At 37.4% G+C, this 15,468-nt stretch overlaps 3 protein-coding genes and 1 non-coding gene across 7 annotated transcripts; 2 read left to right on the top strand and 2 right to left on the bottom strand.

The window, feature by feature from the left end:
- Positions 1–785: 785 nt before the first annotated feature.
- Positions 786–4,345, top strand: Daxx (Daxx-like protein). Of its 3 annotated transcripts, none has more exons than XM_076325522.1 (5): positions 786–1,154; positions 1,341–2,511; positions 2,583–3,371; positions 3,461–3,774; positions 3,850–4,345. In XM_076325522.1, exons 1-5 carry the CDS (start codon positions 1,098–1,100, stop codon positions 4,102–4,104), a joined length of 2,586 nt encoding a protein of 861 aa, XP_076181637.1. In that variant the 5' UTR covers positions 786–1,097; the 3' UTR covers positions 4,105–4,345. The 3 variants fall into 3 exon arrangements, with proteins under 3 accessions (XP_076181637.1, XP_076181636.1, XP_076181635.1); XM_076325521.1 differs by having other exon boundaries at positions 2,583–2,972; positions 3,048–3,371; positions 3,461–4,345; XM_076325520.1 differs by having other exon boundaries at positions 3,461–4,345.
- On the bottom strand, positions 3,959–7,211 carry Kfase (kynurenine formamidase). 2 transcript variants are annotated; one of them, XM_076325523.1, is made up of 9 exons: positions 6,358–7,211; positions 6,072–6,258; positions 5,907–5,997; positions 5,738–5,839; positions 5,340–5,474; positions 5,127–5,205; positions 4,841–5,032; positions 4,610–4,745; positions 3,959–4,520 (listed from the first exon to the last, which is right to left on the bottom strand). In XM_076325523.1, the coding sequence occupies exons 2-9, from the start codon at positions 6,081–6,083 to the stop codon at positions 4,383–4,385; spliced, it is 885 nt and encodes a 294-aa protein (XP_076181638.1). In that variant the 5' UTR covers positions 6,084–6,258; positions 6,358–7,211; the 3' UTR covers positions 3,959–4,382. The 2 variants fall into 2 exon arrangements, with proteins under 2 accessions (XP_076181638.1, XP_076181639.1); XM_076325524.1 differs by having other exon boundaries at positions 6,348–7,211.
- A 1,082-nt stretch (positions 7,212–8,293) lies between these two features.
- Trnar-acg (transfer RNA arginine (anticodon ACG)) lies at positions 8,294–8,366 on the bottom strand. Its single transcript has one exon. It is a non-coding gene; the product is annotated as a tRNA-Arg (tRNA).
- Positions 8,367–9,611: 1,245 nt separating this feature from the next.
- Inx2 (innexin 2) lies at positions 9,612–13,747 on the top strand. The gene has a single exon (XM_076325504.1). It carries the CDS (start codon positions 10,216–10,218, stop codon positions 11,290–11,292), a length of 1,077 nt encoding a protein of 358 aa, XP_076181619.1. The 5' UTR covers positions 9,612–10,215; the 3' UTR covers positions 11,293–13,747.
- Positions 13,748–15,468: the final 1,721 nt, after the last annotated feature.

The raw sequence follows: 15,468 nt of genomic DNA on the forward strand, positions 1-15,468 counted from the left end.
CTTAAAGTAATATTTAGCAAACAATAATAAAATCTTTTATCAGAATAAGTATATCAGTACATTGGACAATTAAGGTGCTAACACGAACATTATGTAAAATATTCTACATTTATTTATTTGGAAAGATGTATGTATATCAGCACTGCCCACTGTAGGAGCTTCTCACGTATTTCCTTTTCTTTTCAATCGATTCTTAGACGTTCAGATACCTATGTTGTTGAAGAAATCGCACGACACTAAAGTTAGTTGAGCAAGCGTCTCCGTCTAAGAAACCTGACAGACGTGCGCGACATACATATAGTATCTTGTATTTAGGCGGGAGACAGGAGTGGAAGAACTCCGAAACTGTCATGAGGACAGCACTGTCTATATTATAATTTTTTCTAGTGATTATTTTTAGATTTTTAATAGTGTCAATTAAATGAAATTGTATAATAAAGTTAATGTTAAAAATTACTCTCAGATAATATCTATTTAGTAAGGTATGATAAAATTTAATTGTACAGAAATACATTTAAAGACTATTATATTAAATTCTAAATAAATCAAATTATACACTACATGTATAATTTTTATACTTTACTGTTTCGATTATATCACTATAAAATTATATGTAATCAGTTATTTTGATAAAAATAAGCTGAAACAAGTACAATTGTCCTTTTAGTAATATTTTAAAGATAAACATTGAAAACGACACATAAGAGAAAAAAATCCCTAAAAAGTAATAATAATCCCTTGTAAGTAGAGTATCTAATGAAATTAATTGTCCTGTGAAAGTTTCAAGTTTGCTCTTCGTTTTGTCTTTATGTTTTGAATGTCAAAATTTCCATGAAATTGAGTAATATAGAAATTAATTGGTACATTTTATTGAGTTTACTGGATCATTAAGTGCTGATTCTGTCTATAAATAAAGCACATGTAATAAAGCAAATAGGAACGATTATTTTTAAATAAACATGCGTCAAAATGTTTTTAAGGCGATTGTGTTCGAATTAATTATCAGTCCTTTTCACCGTAAAATAAATGTCATTGAAGTTTTCGTGGGACTGCGTTGTAACATAATTTAATTTCTCTGTCAGACCAGACTAACTAATATGGAGAAGGATGAAATTATTTGTATCTCATCGGATGATGATGAAGAAGCAGGAAAGGTTTGCACGTTTTGCTTCATTGTGATGTGTTCAGTTGTTTAATTTAAACTTTATATTAGTACCGTATGAACTTTAAACGATCTCTTACGATTTGGTTGATTTTTTAGCATTAACAAGCTAAAAGCACAAAAGTACAAATTAGAAAGTGTGAAAGCTCCAAAAGTTGTATACCATTAATTGTTACAGAATAAAAGCAGTGGAAAAGAAACATCTGTCACCGCACAATTGAAAAATAAATGTTATTCCCATGTGAAAATGGAGATCCTACCAAATGAGAATCAAAAAGTAACATCTTGTGGGCAAAAGAGAAAAGCGTACGAAATGATTGATGTCGATGAAAATGATTTCGAAGGGATTAAAAAAGTGATCTCAGGTGATGAAGAAAATAATGTTGTGTCATCTGATGTAAAAAAGAATTTTGATGAATGTATAAGTGTGCGAGGAAATGAAAAATCGGTATCAATATTGAGACCAAAATTGGTCGTAAAAGAACGAAAATCATTTTCTCCTGTATTACAGGACATATTTCCTATGTTCATTAGTTTGTGCTTACAAAAGGATCGCTCAGAAGATATGAAAACTATCACTAATAAGTTAAAGAGACGTTACGAACAGCTGGATCCAGCATATGCAAATTCTGAAGCTTTTATTACGTTTTTGAATGAAAAAAGAAACGACATTGCAAGTAGTTCGAATAAATTATTTGTTTATATCTCAGAAGTGATGAACGAAATGAAAAACAGCTGTAACGGGGTATCTATCTTATTGAACGGCAAAAACTGCACTTCTAATGTAAAGAAACCGAATAATAGAAATCTAAATGTACCTGGTACGTCGTCTTCAAAATTAGCGAGTACGAATAATAGTGAAATTAATAATCGTATGCAAGGAACTAGTGAAAGTAACGAAGAAAATCAGGCAAAATATAATGCTGCGCAAAAAGAAATTAATGTATTATTAAAAGCAATGAAAAAGTGTGAAAAATATATTAAAGTACTGGAAGAGTCGGAAATAAATTTTGACGATGAAAATAATAGCAGTTATATAAAGTTAGAGAAATATAGGTATCGAATGGTGGAACTTTATAACAAACTTTGCGAATGTACCGGAGAGAATGCCGATGCAGGACGGCAATACTTACGGCCGAAGCACTTTAGTAGAACTGGAATTGTCGCGGTAGATCATGCTATTACAAGCTTTATTAACTCCAAAATATCGAAGAGAAGTAAACTTAAGAAAGTCGGTGCTTACGCGAGTGCACTGATATTTCCAGATTATAGTGACATTTTACAATGTGTTAAAAAATGTAACGATTTACACAATTTAAGGTTGGATAATAAAAAACAGCAACACATTGGTAAGTTGTTAAATTTTTGAATGTTTCTTGAATGAAAATTTCATGTATTCTTTTCTTACGATTTGTTACAGCAAAGAATGCATTTACCGAATTGGGAGAACATTTACAACGTTCCCGACGCAATGATTATTGGGACACGTTTTCTTTGTTTCTTGAAAATAAAGAAGACGATCCTGCATTAAAAGATCCACAGTTAGCTGAAAAATTAACAAAGAACAAGTTAGAGGGTGAGAATCGATTGACAAATGTATTTCAGATGTACGTGAAGAAACAAGAAGAAATGAAGAGCCACTTTTTTGATACTAAATCATCATCTAACAACGAGGAAGAAAAAGAAGATAGTGCGGATAACGACATGGAAGACAGTAACGACGAAGACAACGATGTCAACGAAGACGATACAACTTTGAAGGCAAATACGGATAAATCTAGTACGGAGGAAGATGAAATTAGTTTAGATGGTACAAAAGTTTTTAAATATAACACAGATACAACTAACAAAACTAGTATAGATGTAACTGATTTTGACATTATAGAGATAAACGAAAAATGTCAAACGGATGCCAATGATAGATTAAAGGACATTAACGATGATAAGTTAGAATTAACAAACACAGGTGATGTTGTAAACACTGAAAATGATAATTTAAAATCAACAACTTCTGGCAATGTTGTAAACACTAACGATGATAATTTAAAATCGACAAACCCTGACGATATTGTAAACATTCCTAGTTATAAAAGTAATTCTAAATCAGAGCGAACGAATGAAAATGATGCAACACCATCGTCCAATATTTCACCTAATTTAACATTATCTGCTAAAGTAGATACTAAAATCCTTATCGATAGAGCAAAAGGTTAGTGTAAAAACGTAATATTGATGAAAAAGAATTAATCATCGAATAAATAAAAGGAAGCGTTTAGATTTTATGTATGTGTGTTATAGAGAATGAGCCTAATATTATGATCGAAGAGTCGACGGATGATAAGCCATTAGGAGAAGAAAAGCCGTTGCTACGAGTACGTTCTTTTGCTAAACCTCCTACAACATGGGAAGACGTACATGAGAAAATAGATAAAGCAACGGTAGACGAAAGTACCTTGATTAACAGCGGTATCGTAGACCTTACAAACGATACATTAAACCAAAATTCAACTTCTACTAAATGCACGACAATTCATATCGGATCTAAAGTACTTCCTATTATGAAAGGTAAATTCAAGACGTTGGTGATACCGGCAGGTAAAAGTATAATTAAGGTAAAAAACATTACAAACAATTACGTGAGACTGAATTCTCAAGACATAGATTCAAGTAACGCAGCAAAATTACAGAAAGTTCAAGCTGTAACATCTTTGCACAAAGTAGTAGGTATAAACAGAGGTTCTACGATCGTGCGTCTACCGTCTAATCAATCTAGTAATCAGCAAACGAACACTAGTAATCAGGGAAAAGATTTATTAGCGAAACAAAGTAGCCCGATCATACAAATTCCCCACTCCAACCAAACAATATTATTAACCACAAAACAAAAGGAAAGTAGCTTGCAGTCTTCAACGACAAATTCATCTATATCTAAAGCTACATGACTCGAACAAAAGCAAAACACAGTTCATCTAGATCATTGTTATGTAAAATCATTAACAAATGACAGATGACCAACCAACTGTAGTAGATAAACTAATAATTTTTTACACACGATTTAAAATTTAACAACACTGTATCGGTACATTAATATGTTACACTTAATAAATTTTTTATGAATACCGAAGTATAATACAATTTTTATACGTCAAATATTATTTATAAATTTTTCTTGTTAAAGCTGTACGTCTCGATGTTATTTCATTGTAACTCTCTGTCCCTGTTATTCGGAAGACATATTGTCCAGTATCACTTTAGTCAGAAGAAAGTTTGTATCCGTGAGCCTTTCCACGATATCGAAGTGATCGACATTTTCTCGAAGCAAAATATATTGAACATTATCCACTATTGTAACAAGTTTCTAGAATAAGAAAGAGGAAGATGAATAATTTTCAATTAGAAAAAGAACGAGTGGGAAAGATCACGATGCGGGCAGATTAGCGCGAATACCTGGGCGTAGTTACGCGATTCGTTGATGAACTCTGGAGTATCGCATTCTCCGTCGGCCACAATAACTTTCAATCCTTGAATCGGTTTACTCTTTGTAGTGTCGATAGTGCTAAAACTGTACGCGTCGATTTCATCTCTAAACATGTAAAAATGAAACTTACAATAAACGAAGTATAGTATTAATTATGGTCTATAAATGTAGATAATTCATAAAAGAACACAGAGACTAACTTGGTAAGCTTCAGAGGGGCAATAATAGTAGTATCGAGTAGGTGTTTCAAGTTAAAAATACCGCCAATTAAGACGATACCTTTCAACAGATTGAAGTAACTTCGTTCCGTCATTTCGTCTTGCCATAACTCATCGTGTAAAATACTCGCCGCCAAATGTGCACCGGCACTATGGCCGACAATCCAAACGTTTCTACGTGAATTCATCCGTTTCGTTATTATATCGCGAAACAATTAAAGCGATCGTTATTTAAATTGTTAGGAAAATATTAGGAATGTATGCGTACCGACTTCCATAACTTGAAGCAGATTTCAATATCTCTTCAATCGCCAATTTTATCTGTGATATTATATCTTCAAGTTTAACTGAACGAACAACAGTATACAAATAAATTAATATATTCGTCAAACTACTCGCTATGAAGTACGATATGGTTTATATAATATATAAATGTCATATGTAAAAATAAACAAAATAGATGAAAAGTCATAGAGTTTACCATGCGGACATAAATCGTAGCCAACTGTTACAACTTTAATTCCTTTGGCAACAAAACCGGGTACCGCAAACGTAGCTAGATCTTTACTACCTTCTTGCCAATATCCACCGTGAATGAATACCAATATCGGAGCGTCTGTAACAAGTGGAATGCCATTGATATTTTACATTCGACCGAGCGAAATAATATACACCGCGGTGGCGCGACTGTTTCGAGCAAAACGACCGTTTTATCGTTACAAACGTAAGTACTTATTACACGTCGATAGTAAATACGACCGCTAATCGGTCTTATTATATTTATTATAGTTATTGGTAAAACGATCATTTAAGATCTGGTACAAGTTACTAGATCTAATCAATTTAATTATAAAAAAGAAAATATATTTACGCGTGCACCTTTGGGTAAGTCGGTTCCATACACATCGTATTTAGTTCGATCTGTAGTTCCATATGGAACATCGAGTTCGCATTTCAATGTTTCACGAGCGTTTCTTGTAACTGCAACAATAAGACATCGTTTTATTCCACCATTAAACAATAGCACCATCCTGGACTCGTTGCTTACCTTCCGTAGCGAATTTGAAATAGTGTTCAGTTAATTCTACATGCCCAAATCTTTTGCTCCACATGCTCGGAGTATAGTTTATTTCGTGATCCTGTGCACACAAATAGCGTAGTCTTTCGAGAAAATTTATAATTTTTTAAAAGAAATAATACCATCGATACGTACCGAAATCGACATTTTTTACCGTTAAAATAAGGATGTCGCTCTTCGAGTAGCGCTTCTTCGATAGCGATAGCTGCACTCTATCCGAGATATTGAACAATGTTTCGAAACGACACACGTTACACTTGGGAGCGTGAAACGGTATTAACCGCGAATCGTTTCTCTCGTTACTTTACATTCGATATGAATCCTGAAACGTATTATTGAACAATATAATATTACTTTTTTATATGTATGTGTGTGTATAGAGAGAGAGAGAGAGAGAGAGAAAGTGGTTACCATTACGTACCACCGCACCGCGCGAACGACCAACTCAACGTATACCGACAAATGTCTCCCCGTTTTCAGACTTTCCAACGGAGGTATAGAGTATGGCTGGTACGCTGTACAGTTTTACACGTTGAAGCTTTACAATTTCAAATTCCAACGGAAAAAGAAAATGTCGCGTTAAACTGCGGATATCTTCGTCCAATTCGATAGACGACTTTTACGCTCGCGCTATCAGCGAAAAGAACGATTTATCATTATAAACACGCGAAACATAAAGTTAGGTACACGGCTATTACGTAACACAGTGTACCGGTTAACGTATCAAATGTTCCATTTAGATCGAACGCTCCTGTTTCCAAATAATCACTCGTGTTGAAATATTTATTGCGTTTCGAGTCGGTCGATTCCAATCGCTCGAAAACCGAGAAAAATGAAATAAAGTAATCGACTCGACGCGTTGTAATTACTTTTTAAGTAAAGTCAGCCTCGGCATAGCACCGTAAAGGGTGAAATATATCTGTTCGAAATATACACGGCCTATCGCAAGTCCGTGGAGAAGGTAGCGAGAATAGGCTACGATGCTCGGAGAGATTGAAAACCAGAAAAACCGGTCCCTTCCTTTTGGCCCCACTCTTCCGCAACGTGCCACCATTCTCTATGGAGAAGTCACAGGTAGGTCCACAGCAGCTGATGTATCGAGTATCGTGCCACGTCGACGCCTACCCACAGACCGCAGGTAAGAGAAACCTTTTCCAGTCAAAAATTCGTCGGTTCGAGGGATACTTTTTCAAGAGAGCCGAGTAACGCACGATAAACCCAAGCAGAGGAGATTATCGACGTCAGCATTCCACGATCGTCGAACTTCATGCTCGAAATTGACATTGGATGTATAATACAATGGTAGAGATACTCGATACTCGATACAACGATCCGTTTCTATATGGAGAACACCCGACGGGATGGGACATCGTCATCGTCGTACCGTTAACGAAACGATACTAACTTTATGCGCCAGATACAGAAAGCTAAAATGATTTTATCAATTCATATTTCGTACGAGTATCTTTCACGCTCGCCTTGATGGCCTTTCTCAGTTTACACATTTTGCAACCGGTTCTCGCTTGCATACTGGGTTAATTTATTTGACCCGCCGACTACGCTCGTTTCCAATTAGTTTCCACGGCATTAAGCACGTATGCATCTTTCGTGCATATTTTGCCTTAGACGATATTTAGGATACTCTTTGTCGAATCGTGCTATCGATGCGACGAAGAATTTTTCGCCAATCTTCGACGAACGGACAAACTCGTGCCGAGTCGTCCTAGATTGTAGACGCGAAACACATTACTATAATCACGATGAATATTCCCACGCGTAACGGCATTCCTTTCTCAGCCAGAAACTAAACATCCACGAGCAACTTGAACAGCAAGAGAAAGTGCTGTCAAAAAAAAGGCCACTTGTATTTTTCGAATTGGAAAGTCGAAACGGTCGTTCTTGTCGTTGAAACGACTCAAGTGGAGTAGGAGACGGAGAACCTTTTTCCGTTGGTTCCCTGGAAGCACGGAGACGCCGTTCGAATACTTTCGATGGACAAAATATTCTCGTTATCATCGAACCTGTTTGACCCTGGCTGGCCAGTTCTACCTTCGGACAGTGTGAACGATACCTAAAAGTATGCATAGCTACGTATACCGTTAATATATTCTTCGCGAGATATTGTGCGCAAACGATGTTAGTTATTTTCTTTGTTAACCGCTTACATTTGTATAATCGCGGTTCGATATATAGTAGCTCACGGAACCTTGCAACGTGAGTAATTCCAAGTATTTGTAATTATAATCGATTTCTTCTAACGCATATCGCAATATTGTCGCGACCGGAGCGATTTAAAAATAAAAGGTATTCGATGAAATTTCGAAAATTTGACGAGAACAAAAAAAAAAAATTGTAAACGATCCTGCCAGGATTCGAACCTGGAATCTTCTGATCCGTAGTCAGACGCGTTATCCGTTGCGCCACAGGACCGACGTTAAACATCGTCTTTCTATAAAAAGATATCTTACCGATCGTATCATTGGTTGTAATTAGAGCTACCGTACAATACAATCTGTTGTAAAGTCACATAATAATAAATAATAAGTTGCCACGAGACAAAGATATCGATTTCAATGTTTCTTTTCACATTTTCTCACACGCTTGATTTCAATATCGATTCAATCATCTCGTGACAATAAATCGCGGATAACAATAGGATACGGTAACACTAATTCTCAAAACGATTTAAATAGAACGCAACGTCGAATTTCTATTCGTAAGGCATAAGCGAAAAGCTAAGCGAAGATGATAGCATATGTTTGAAATATGTATACGTATCAATCTTCAAAGTATGTAATGGAGATCGAGAAAAGGTAGCAATTATTTATTAGCGATGATCGCTGTTCACCGCAATATCAATCTAGACCGGTGTAAAATTTCACACGCGGAACGATATGAAAAGCTTGGCATTTGTAATACGAAACACGTGGTCTGTATATCGTGCAGTATTTCGTGCCATTTATTTCGATTAAATTTTAGATTCTCTTATTGCCTTTTTGAGGAAAATTATAACAGATTTTATCGAGGAACTGTAGTAGAGAAATTGCAACCGAGTTGTATTTGAATATATCGCTTTACGGTATATTTGATTTAAACACACTCGTTTCGTATAGCAAAATGTTTTTTCGTCCTGTCCCCGTTTATTTCATAAAAACAGGATCAATTGATAGAGATTCTAGTAAACATTGAGCATAGATTAAATGATACAGGATGGGAGACTAGATAAGTAGGTTACGATGATCGGTAAAGAAGTAAACTATAATTTTCAGCTCAGTGTCGTTGTCCTATCATAAAACTATACGGTATTTAAACGCGTTTGCTAACGAACAACTGAAATTCAAAGCAGACCGAGTGTTTTCAGTTTGCAAGAGAGGTTTCGAATCTTTAGAGATAGGAAATAGATTTCTCCTTAACTTCAAATTTATACAGTTATGTCTTAAAAGTATATTTGGTGTTCCGTTTTCGCAAATTCGTGCAACATTGTACACGAGAAAACCGTGAATCTTTTTCGACCACGCATGCGTACCGAGCAGCGAGACCTGAACCGATAATAGCCGAATTCGGTCGACCTCGCACGAACAACCTAACTTACCTGTGATCCAGAGTCGACGCGCCGGTTAAGCGACGAAAAGTGGGGTTAGGTTCTAGTAGAGGGACGAGGGAGACGAGTTTTCTCGGTGTCATAAGTGGGGATAGAATCTCAGTGTGCAGCAGAAGCAAATCTATAGTTCTTCGTCCCCAGCCAAGCTGTGTACGACCCGAGGGAGTGAAACAGAGAAGACGCGAAGAAGAGAAAGAGAGAGGGAAGGAGTTATCGGCGGAGAAGCTAGACAGAGAGAAAAGCAGAAGGGAACAGCTCGTGGAACGGCATGTCCTCGCGTGCTCGTGTCGTACAACGTATCTGAACGCAGCCATTACGACAGACCGCTCTCGGTGACGCTTGCCGCAGTAGACCCGTGCTCACGCGCGCAGTGATCGTGGAACGATCGGAACGGGATACACGTGTTTTTCGGGAATTCGAAGGAGAATTCGTTGGCCGAAATTTTTAGTGAAAGAAAAGGTTGCAACGAAAAAGAATATCGATAACCGTGTAAAAGAATTTTGAAAGTTGTTTGTTTTTGTGCGTGTTCGACGGACAAGCGACACTTCTTGACGCGCGGCGTCACGTCGCGCGGACGTTGATAATCCCGGGAGTTCGGTTCAATTATTACATTCTTGCGATCATAAAAATTGTTATTTTTTTGAATAACACAGTCCAAGAAACAGAAGAAGATCGACAATGTTTGACGTATTCGGATCAGTGAAGGGACTGCTGAAGCTCGATGCAGTATGCATCGACAACAACGTGTTCCGGTTACATTACAAAGCGACGGTGATCATATTAATTGCCTTTTCGTTATTGGTTACGTCAAGACAATACATCGGGGACCCAATAGACTGTATTGTGGACGAGATACCGCTTCACGTGATGGACACATATTGCTGGATTTATTCGACGTTCACGATTCCCGATCGAACCGGCATCGTCGGCAAGGACCTGGTGCAACCGGGTGTAGCGTCCCACGTCGAAGGCGAGGACGAGATCAAATACCATAAATATTACCAGTGGGTGTGTTTCACGCTCTTCTTCCAGGCGATATTATTCTATGTGCCACGGTATCTATGGAAGACCTGGGAAGGCGGTAGAATCAAGATGCTGGTTTTGGACTTGAACTGTCCGGTGATGAGCGAAGAGTGCAAAGTCGAGAGGAAGAAACTCTTGGTCGATTATTTCGCGACCAATTTGCACTCGCAAAACTTTTACGCGTTCCGATTTTTCTTCTGCGAGATGCTGAACTTTGTTAACGTGGTTGGCCAGATCTATTTCATGGACTTTTTCTTGGATGGGGAGTTTACGACTTACGGATCGGACGTGGTAAAATTCACGGAAATGGAACCGGAGGAGAGAATCGACCCAATGTCTCGAGTCTTTCCAAAGGTCACAAAATGCACCTTCCACAAATATGGTGCCTCCGGTACGGTGCAGAAATTCGACGGACTCTGCGTGTTACCGTTGAATATCGTCAACGAGAAGATTTACGTGTTCCTTTGGTTTTGGTTCATTATTTTGTCGGTGTTGAGCGGCCTAACCCTTGCCTATCGTGCCGCGGTCGTTGCGGGCCCGAAACTTCGCACGGTGCTGCTGCGTGCCCGTTCGCGTCTCTCGCCTCTCGAAGATATTAAAAAGATCTCCGAAAAGTGCCAGATCGGCGACTGGTTCGTTCTTTATCAGCTCGGGAAGAATATAGACCCGGTGATGTACAAGCAGCTCGTCTCGGATCTGATCACGAAGCTAGAGGGCAAAGAATCCGTCTAGTTCCGATTATTTGTATCCATGTCTTTTTTTTTTTTTTTTTAACTGTTCTTGCTTATTTACTTCGATCCTTACTTTGATTAATCGAATGGAACGTACAGTCTGTCTCACGAGAACGTGTCGGTGATATCTTTATAAATATAAATTTATTTGTAAAAAGCTTTATGTGGATCTAAAATCTTCTTCGTTAACAATTATAACTCGATAGGGTGTCGGCGGTGTGCTTTTTACCAGTTTTTCAAACTGAGACACGTAGCGACCTCCGTATTATCGAATACGATTAAAAGACCCCTTTGATTCAATTTTAATTTTTTTTTTTTTTTTTTTTGTATTCAAATTGTCGAATATGCATCTTTATTGGACGTTTTACATTCTTTTGTATTATTGGCCCACCATGAACAAGCTGAGCGTATCTAATAGGACACCAGGTCCAAAAGAAAGATTCATTACTGAACAATGTATTATTCCAGTCGCGATTTATATTTTTATGAGTCCGTGCCAACCGACTTTCGATGTGTTTTGTGTTTTTTTTTTTTTTTTTTTTTTTTTTAAGTAACAATTTGGACGTTGCGATACGTCATTTGACTTCATGATTTTTCAAACGATGTTTCGGTGCTCCGTACCGATGTTTACATCCTTTTCTGCCAAAAATGATTGTCCTCTCCGCAACGAAAGTGTCGGATTTTTCGCAAAAAAAGTCGAATAATCATTTTATCTTCCCTGGTGTCGTTTTCTCGTTTCAAACCGTGATTTGAAAGGTCGTAGCTATTTTTTTTTTTTTTTTTTTGTTTCTTTCCACCTCGTGTTCTACCCACTTCTCAACCAACTGTGGCGACTTATGCAAGGATTTAGCTACATTTAAAAAACTCATTTTCGACTCTTTTGGGCGACGATCCAGGTGAATCGAATTTTGTTCTTTTCAGTGATACAAACGAATACGAGGAAATTTTAATTAACGCGTAATCGAAAAGACTGTATAAATTTCGATCGTCACCATCGTCCCTTTCATTGGATTAAAATTTTTGTATACGTAGCCGAGTGAAACAGACTGTATACTGCCGCGTAGTTTTGAAGATTGAGAGGCGGTTTCGTTGGTTGCTGCGATTTAGATATACGCATTCCATATTTTTTGAAAATTTTAATCGTCCACGGAGCGTACAACGAACCGCGTCTCTCAATTGTAGACGAGTATTAATCGATGAAGCTGTAGAAAGGCATCGAGTGAATCGATCGAAAAATTAATATCATTTTTAGTCGAGCTATACTCATCCATTCCCTTTCATATTTCGCCTTCTTACGCAACCACATGCTTCCTAACGATAGCTAGAGATCGCGGATACATTCTGATATTTGAACCTTCTCTTCCCCTCGTCTTGCGATTTCTTCGAATCCTCTCACTTCAGGTTCGTTCGTAGATTTTTCTTTTACTTAAAAAAAAAAATAAAAAAAAAAAATAAAAAAGAATACCCGTTATATTTCTTCGTGACTAAATCCGATTTAGACGGTGTACGTAAGGAGTGATAGTGCCAAACATGTGCACAAAGATTTATTTCAAGATATCGAGTAAGGTAAAGATAAACGGATAGCGCGGATTGCCGGCATTTATTTTTCTAACGCCGTAATTTTTATATCAATGAAAAATACAATTCTTTACCGTTTGATATCTTTGGGTAAATCTGAAAGCATCGACGGCAGCAACGACGAGGAGACATCTGTGAAAGAGCTTAGTATTAAATTCCTCTGAAGACTTTGGAGGCCTTCGTAGACTCTGACTGTGTGATAAAATGGGGGACGACGTTCATTTACTTAGCTATTCTCCTTTCCTCGCCTTTTTTTCCCATTTTGTAAAGCATTTCTGTTTTCCTCTCCTCGTTATCATCCATACTCCTACAATTGTTTCGCTCGTAGATAATGAACGCGAAGGATCCAAGTCGAGTGATAGGTCTGTTATAAAAATTGGTACGAATGGAACGATTTCGTGCCAGAATTTTATAAAAAAAAAAAAAAAAAAAAGGGAAAAAAAAGAAAGAAAAAAAGACAATCGCCTCTTCCCTGTTTGAAAATCGAACGCGTCGTTCTCCCAGAATCGTAATTTCATTGCTTACCAGTTATTTTTTGTATCGTAAGCGTAGGAATACATTTGTATATTGTAGGCCGTCTTATGAAATAGAAAATATAAATTTATTAGAGAGAGAGAGAGACACGGATATATAGAATAAAATAAACGAGAAAACGGAGGATAAAGAGGTACAGAGCGCGAGAGAGAATGAGTGAATGTGATTGCGCGAGAGATAGACAGGCAGGCAAATAGTTTTGAATGCTAAATTCTCTTATTCGTCTTTGCTGAGTATCTTCGCAACTTCAACGCACAATCATGTAAAATATTATATCGAGGGACCACGAAACGACAAAAAAGAATAAAAAGAAAACGATGGACACGTAAGTCTCTTTAACGCTATTGTGTTTTTGTATTATTTTCGTTTGAAATTTCTACCGATTTTCGTTATCGTCACGTTGTTGCACCATTCTGCGTGATAATTCCAGTCGAATTGTTGTCGTTCAATGGGCCACGGACACGAGCCGAAAATTCTAAACCATGTACCGCGTAAAGAGACTACGAAAAGACAATAAACGTTTAGTAATAAGAATTTGGACGAAACGCGTTTAGGTTCGTCGCGCGTTGCTATTTGCAATTATTCGCAAGAATTATTCTATGCTCAAAGTAAGACTGCCAAGTAATCGAGACACTCCATATCATCGTGATTCTTGTATTTTCTATCTATTTAGGATCGTACACGCGAATAGAATTTAGAACTTTTTTCAATTACACTTATTATAATATTTTTTGTTTTCTTTCCCCCTTGCTTTACTGCCAGTTTTCCTATCATTCGTAAGTATTCACGTAATATCGTAACCCCGTCGAAGGCGTTTGTTCCATGCCCAACTTTTTTTGTTTTTCTCTCTTTCTTTTTTTTGTTTTTTTTTTTTTTCTTTTTTCTTTTCACTTACAGCTATCGTAATTTTGTAGCCGATACGTATTTAATCCTTAGTTGAAAGAACCTCGAGGAGCCCGTGCTAACTGTTACGGTTCTCGGAAGCTTTTGTTCCAGCGTGTTAAAAAGATCACTTTTTACACAGGATCCACCGGGAGATACGGGATTAAAGGAAACCGACGTTTAGCCGAATATCTTCGGATATCCAGAATTTTTTCTTTATGTAATCGAATGTCCACCGCCGAGATGCGTGTCCTAAGGGCTATGATCTTAAACGATAAGTCCGTTGGCGAAAGCGAAAACTATAACCGAAGGAATGCACAAACTGCGAGTTTGCATTCGTAGATAGTGATAGCGTACCGTCGTGTCGGTGCGTTGTTCTGTTGAATTTTTACGCCGAATAGAAGGAACATTTATTATACGCGCGAACTGGTACCGTGCATTTGTTACAATGCCCGTACTTGCTCGCGATCGTAGAAGCGATAAGATACGAGAAAAAGTATATATATAAAAAAAAAAAAATTATGTATAATTATAACGATCCAGCTAGCTGAGAATTGCTGGAGGAACGAGTGATAATTGATTAGTAATGACAATTTATGCGTTATTTTTGCTGTATTAATATACTGTTCTTTACTCGTTGATACTCGTAGTTATTATTTACTAGAGAATATATACACACAGGCGCGTGCGTGTGCGTGTGCATGCGCGCGCGCGCGCGCGGTAGTACAGCGTTACGAATAAATTTCCGAACGTCAGAATGGTTTTCGCGCGGCGAATGTGTTTTGATTGACAAAAATTACTATTGCATCGTTTGCCATAATCATGCTTCCCGAGGACTGACAAATACTGCCCAACTAATCCTATATTTTCGTACGAATGTTCTTTATGAAATTGAACAAATAAACGTCAGCGAGTAATCATTCGTTTCAACAATTCTTTTTGTTCCATAACCTTGTTCCTCAAGATCGAGAACTGCGTACACGTTTCGTTCGACGCGTCGCCATAGGTCAATGGTAAGTAAACCCGTGGATAGAGAAAGGAAACTCGCATACGGAGGTCAACGGTAATCGTAGTTGAGGTTAGTTCGTCGAAATTGGTTTTATCGATTTGAATTGTTACGTTTGCCTCTTGTGTAGTACGAATTTCAAATATATGGAATATCAACATTTTTCGGTATCTCGTT

The sequence above is a fragment of the Ptiloglossa arizonensis genome, chromosome 13 (assembly GCF_051014685.1).
Source record: "Ptiloglossa arizonensis isolate GNS036 chromosome 13, iyPtiAriz1_principal, whole genome shotgun sequence".
Classification (NCBI taxonomy): domain Eukaryota; kingdom Metazoa; phylum Arthropoda; class Insecta; order Hymenoptera; family Colletidae; genus Ptiloglossa; species Ptiloglossa arizonensis.

Coding starts and splice junctions, on each gene's coding strand:
- Daxx (XM_076325520.1), top strand. CDS start 1,098: ATGGAGAAGGATGAAATTATTTGTATCTCATCGGATGATGATGAAGAA. Junction 1,155..1,340: donor ATGATGAAGAAGCAGGAAAG/GTTTGCACGTTT, acceptor TAATTGTTACAG/AATAAAAGCAGTGGAAAAGA. Junction 3,372..3,460: donor CCTTATCGATAGAGCAAAAG/GTTAGTGTAAAA, acceptor TGTGTGTTATAG/AGAATGAGCCTAATATTATG.
- Kfase (XM_076325523.1), bottom strand. Junction 5,840..5,906: donor TTTCAAATTCGCTACGGAAG/GTAAGCAACGAG, acceptor TTATTGTTGCAG/TTACAAGAAACGCTCGTGAA. Junction 5,206..5,339: donor CTACGATTTATGTCCGCATG/GTAAACTCTATG, acceptor TTGTTCGTTCAG/TTAAACTTGAAGATATAATA.
- Inx2 (XM_076325504.1), top strand. CDS start 10,216: ATGTTTGACGTATTCGGATCAGTGAAGGGACTGCTGAAGCTCGATGCA.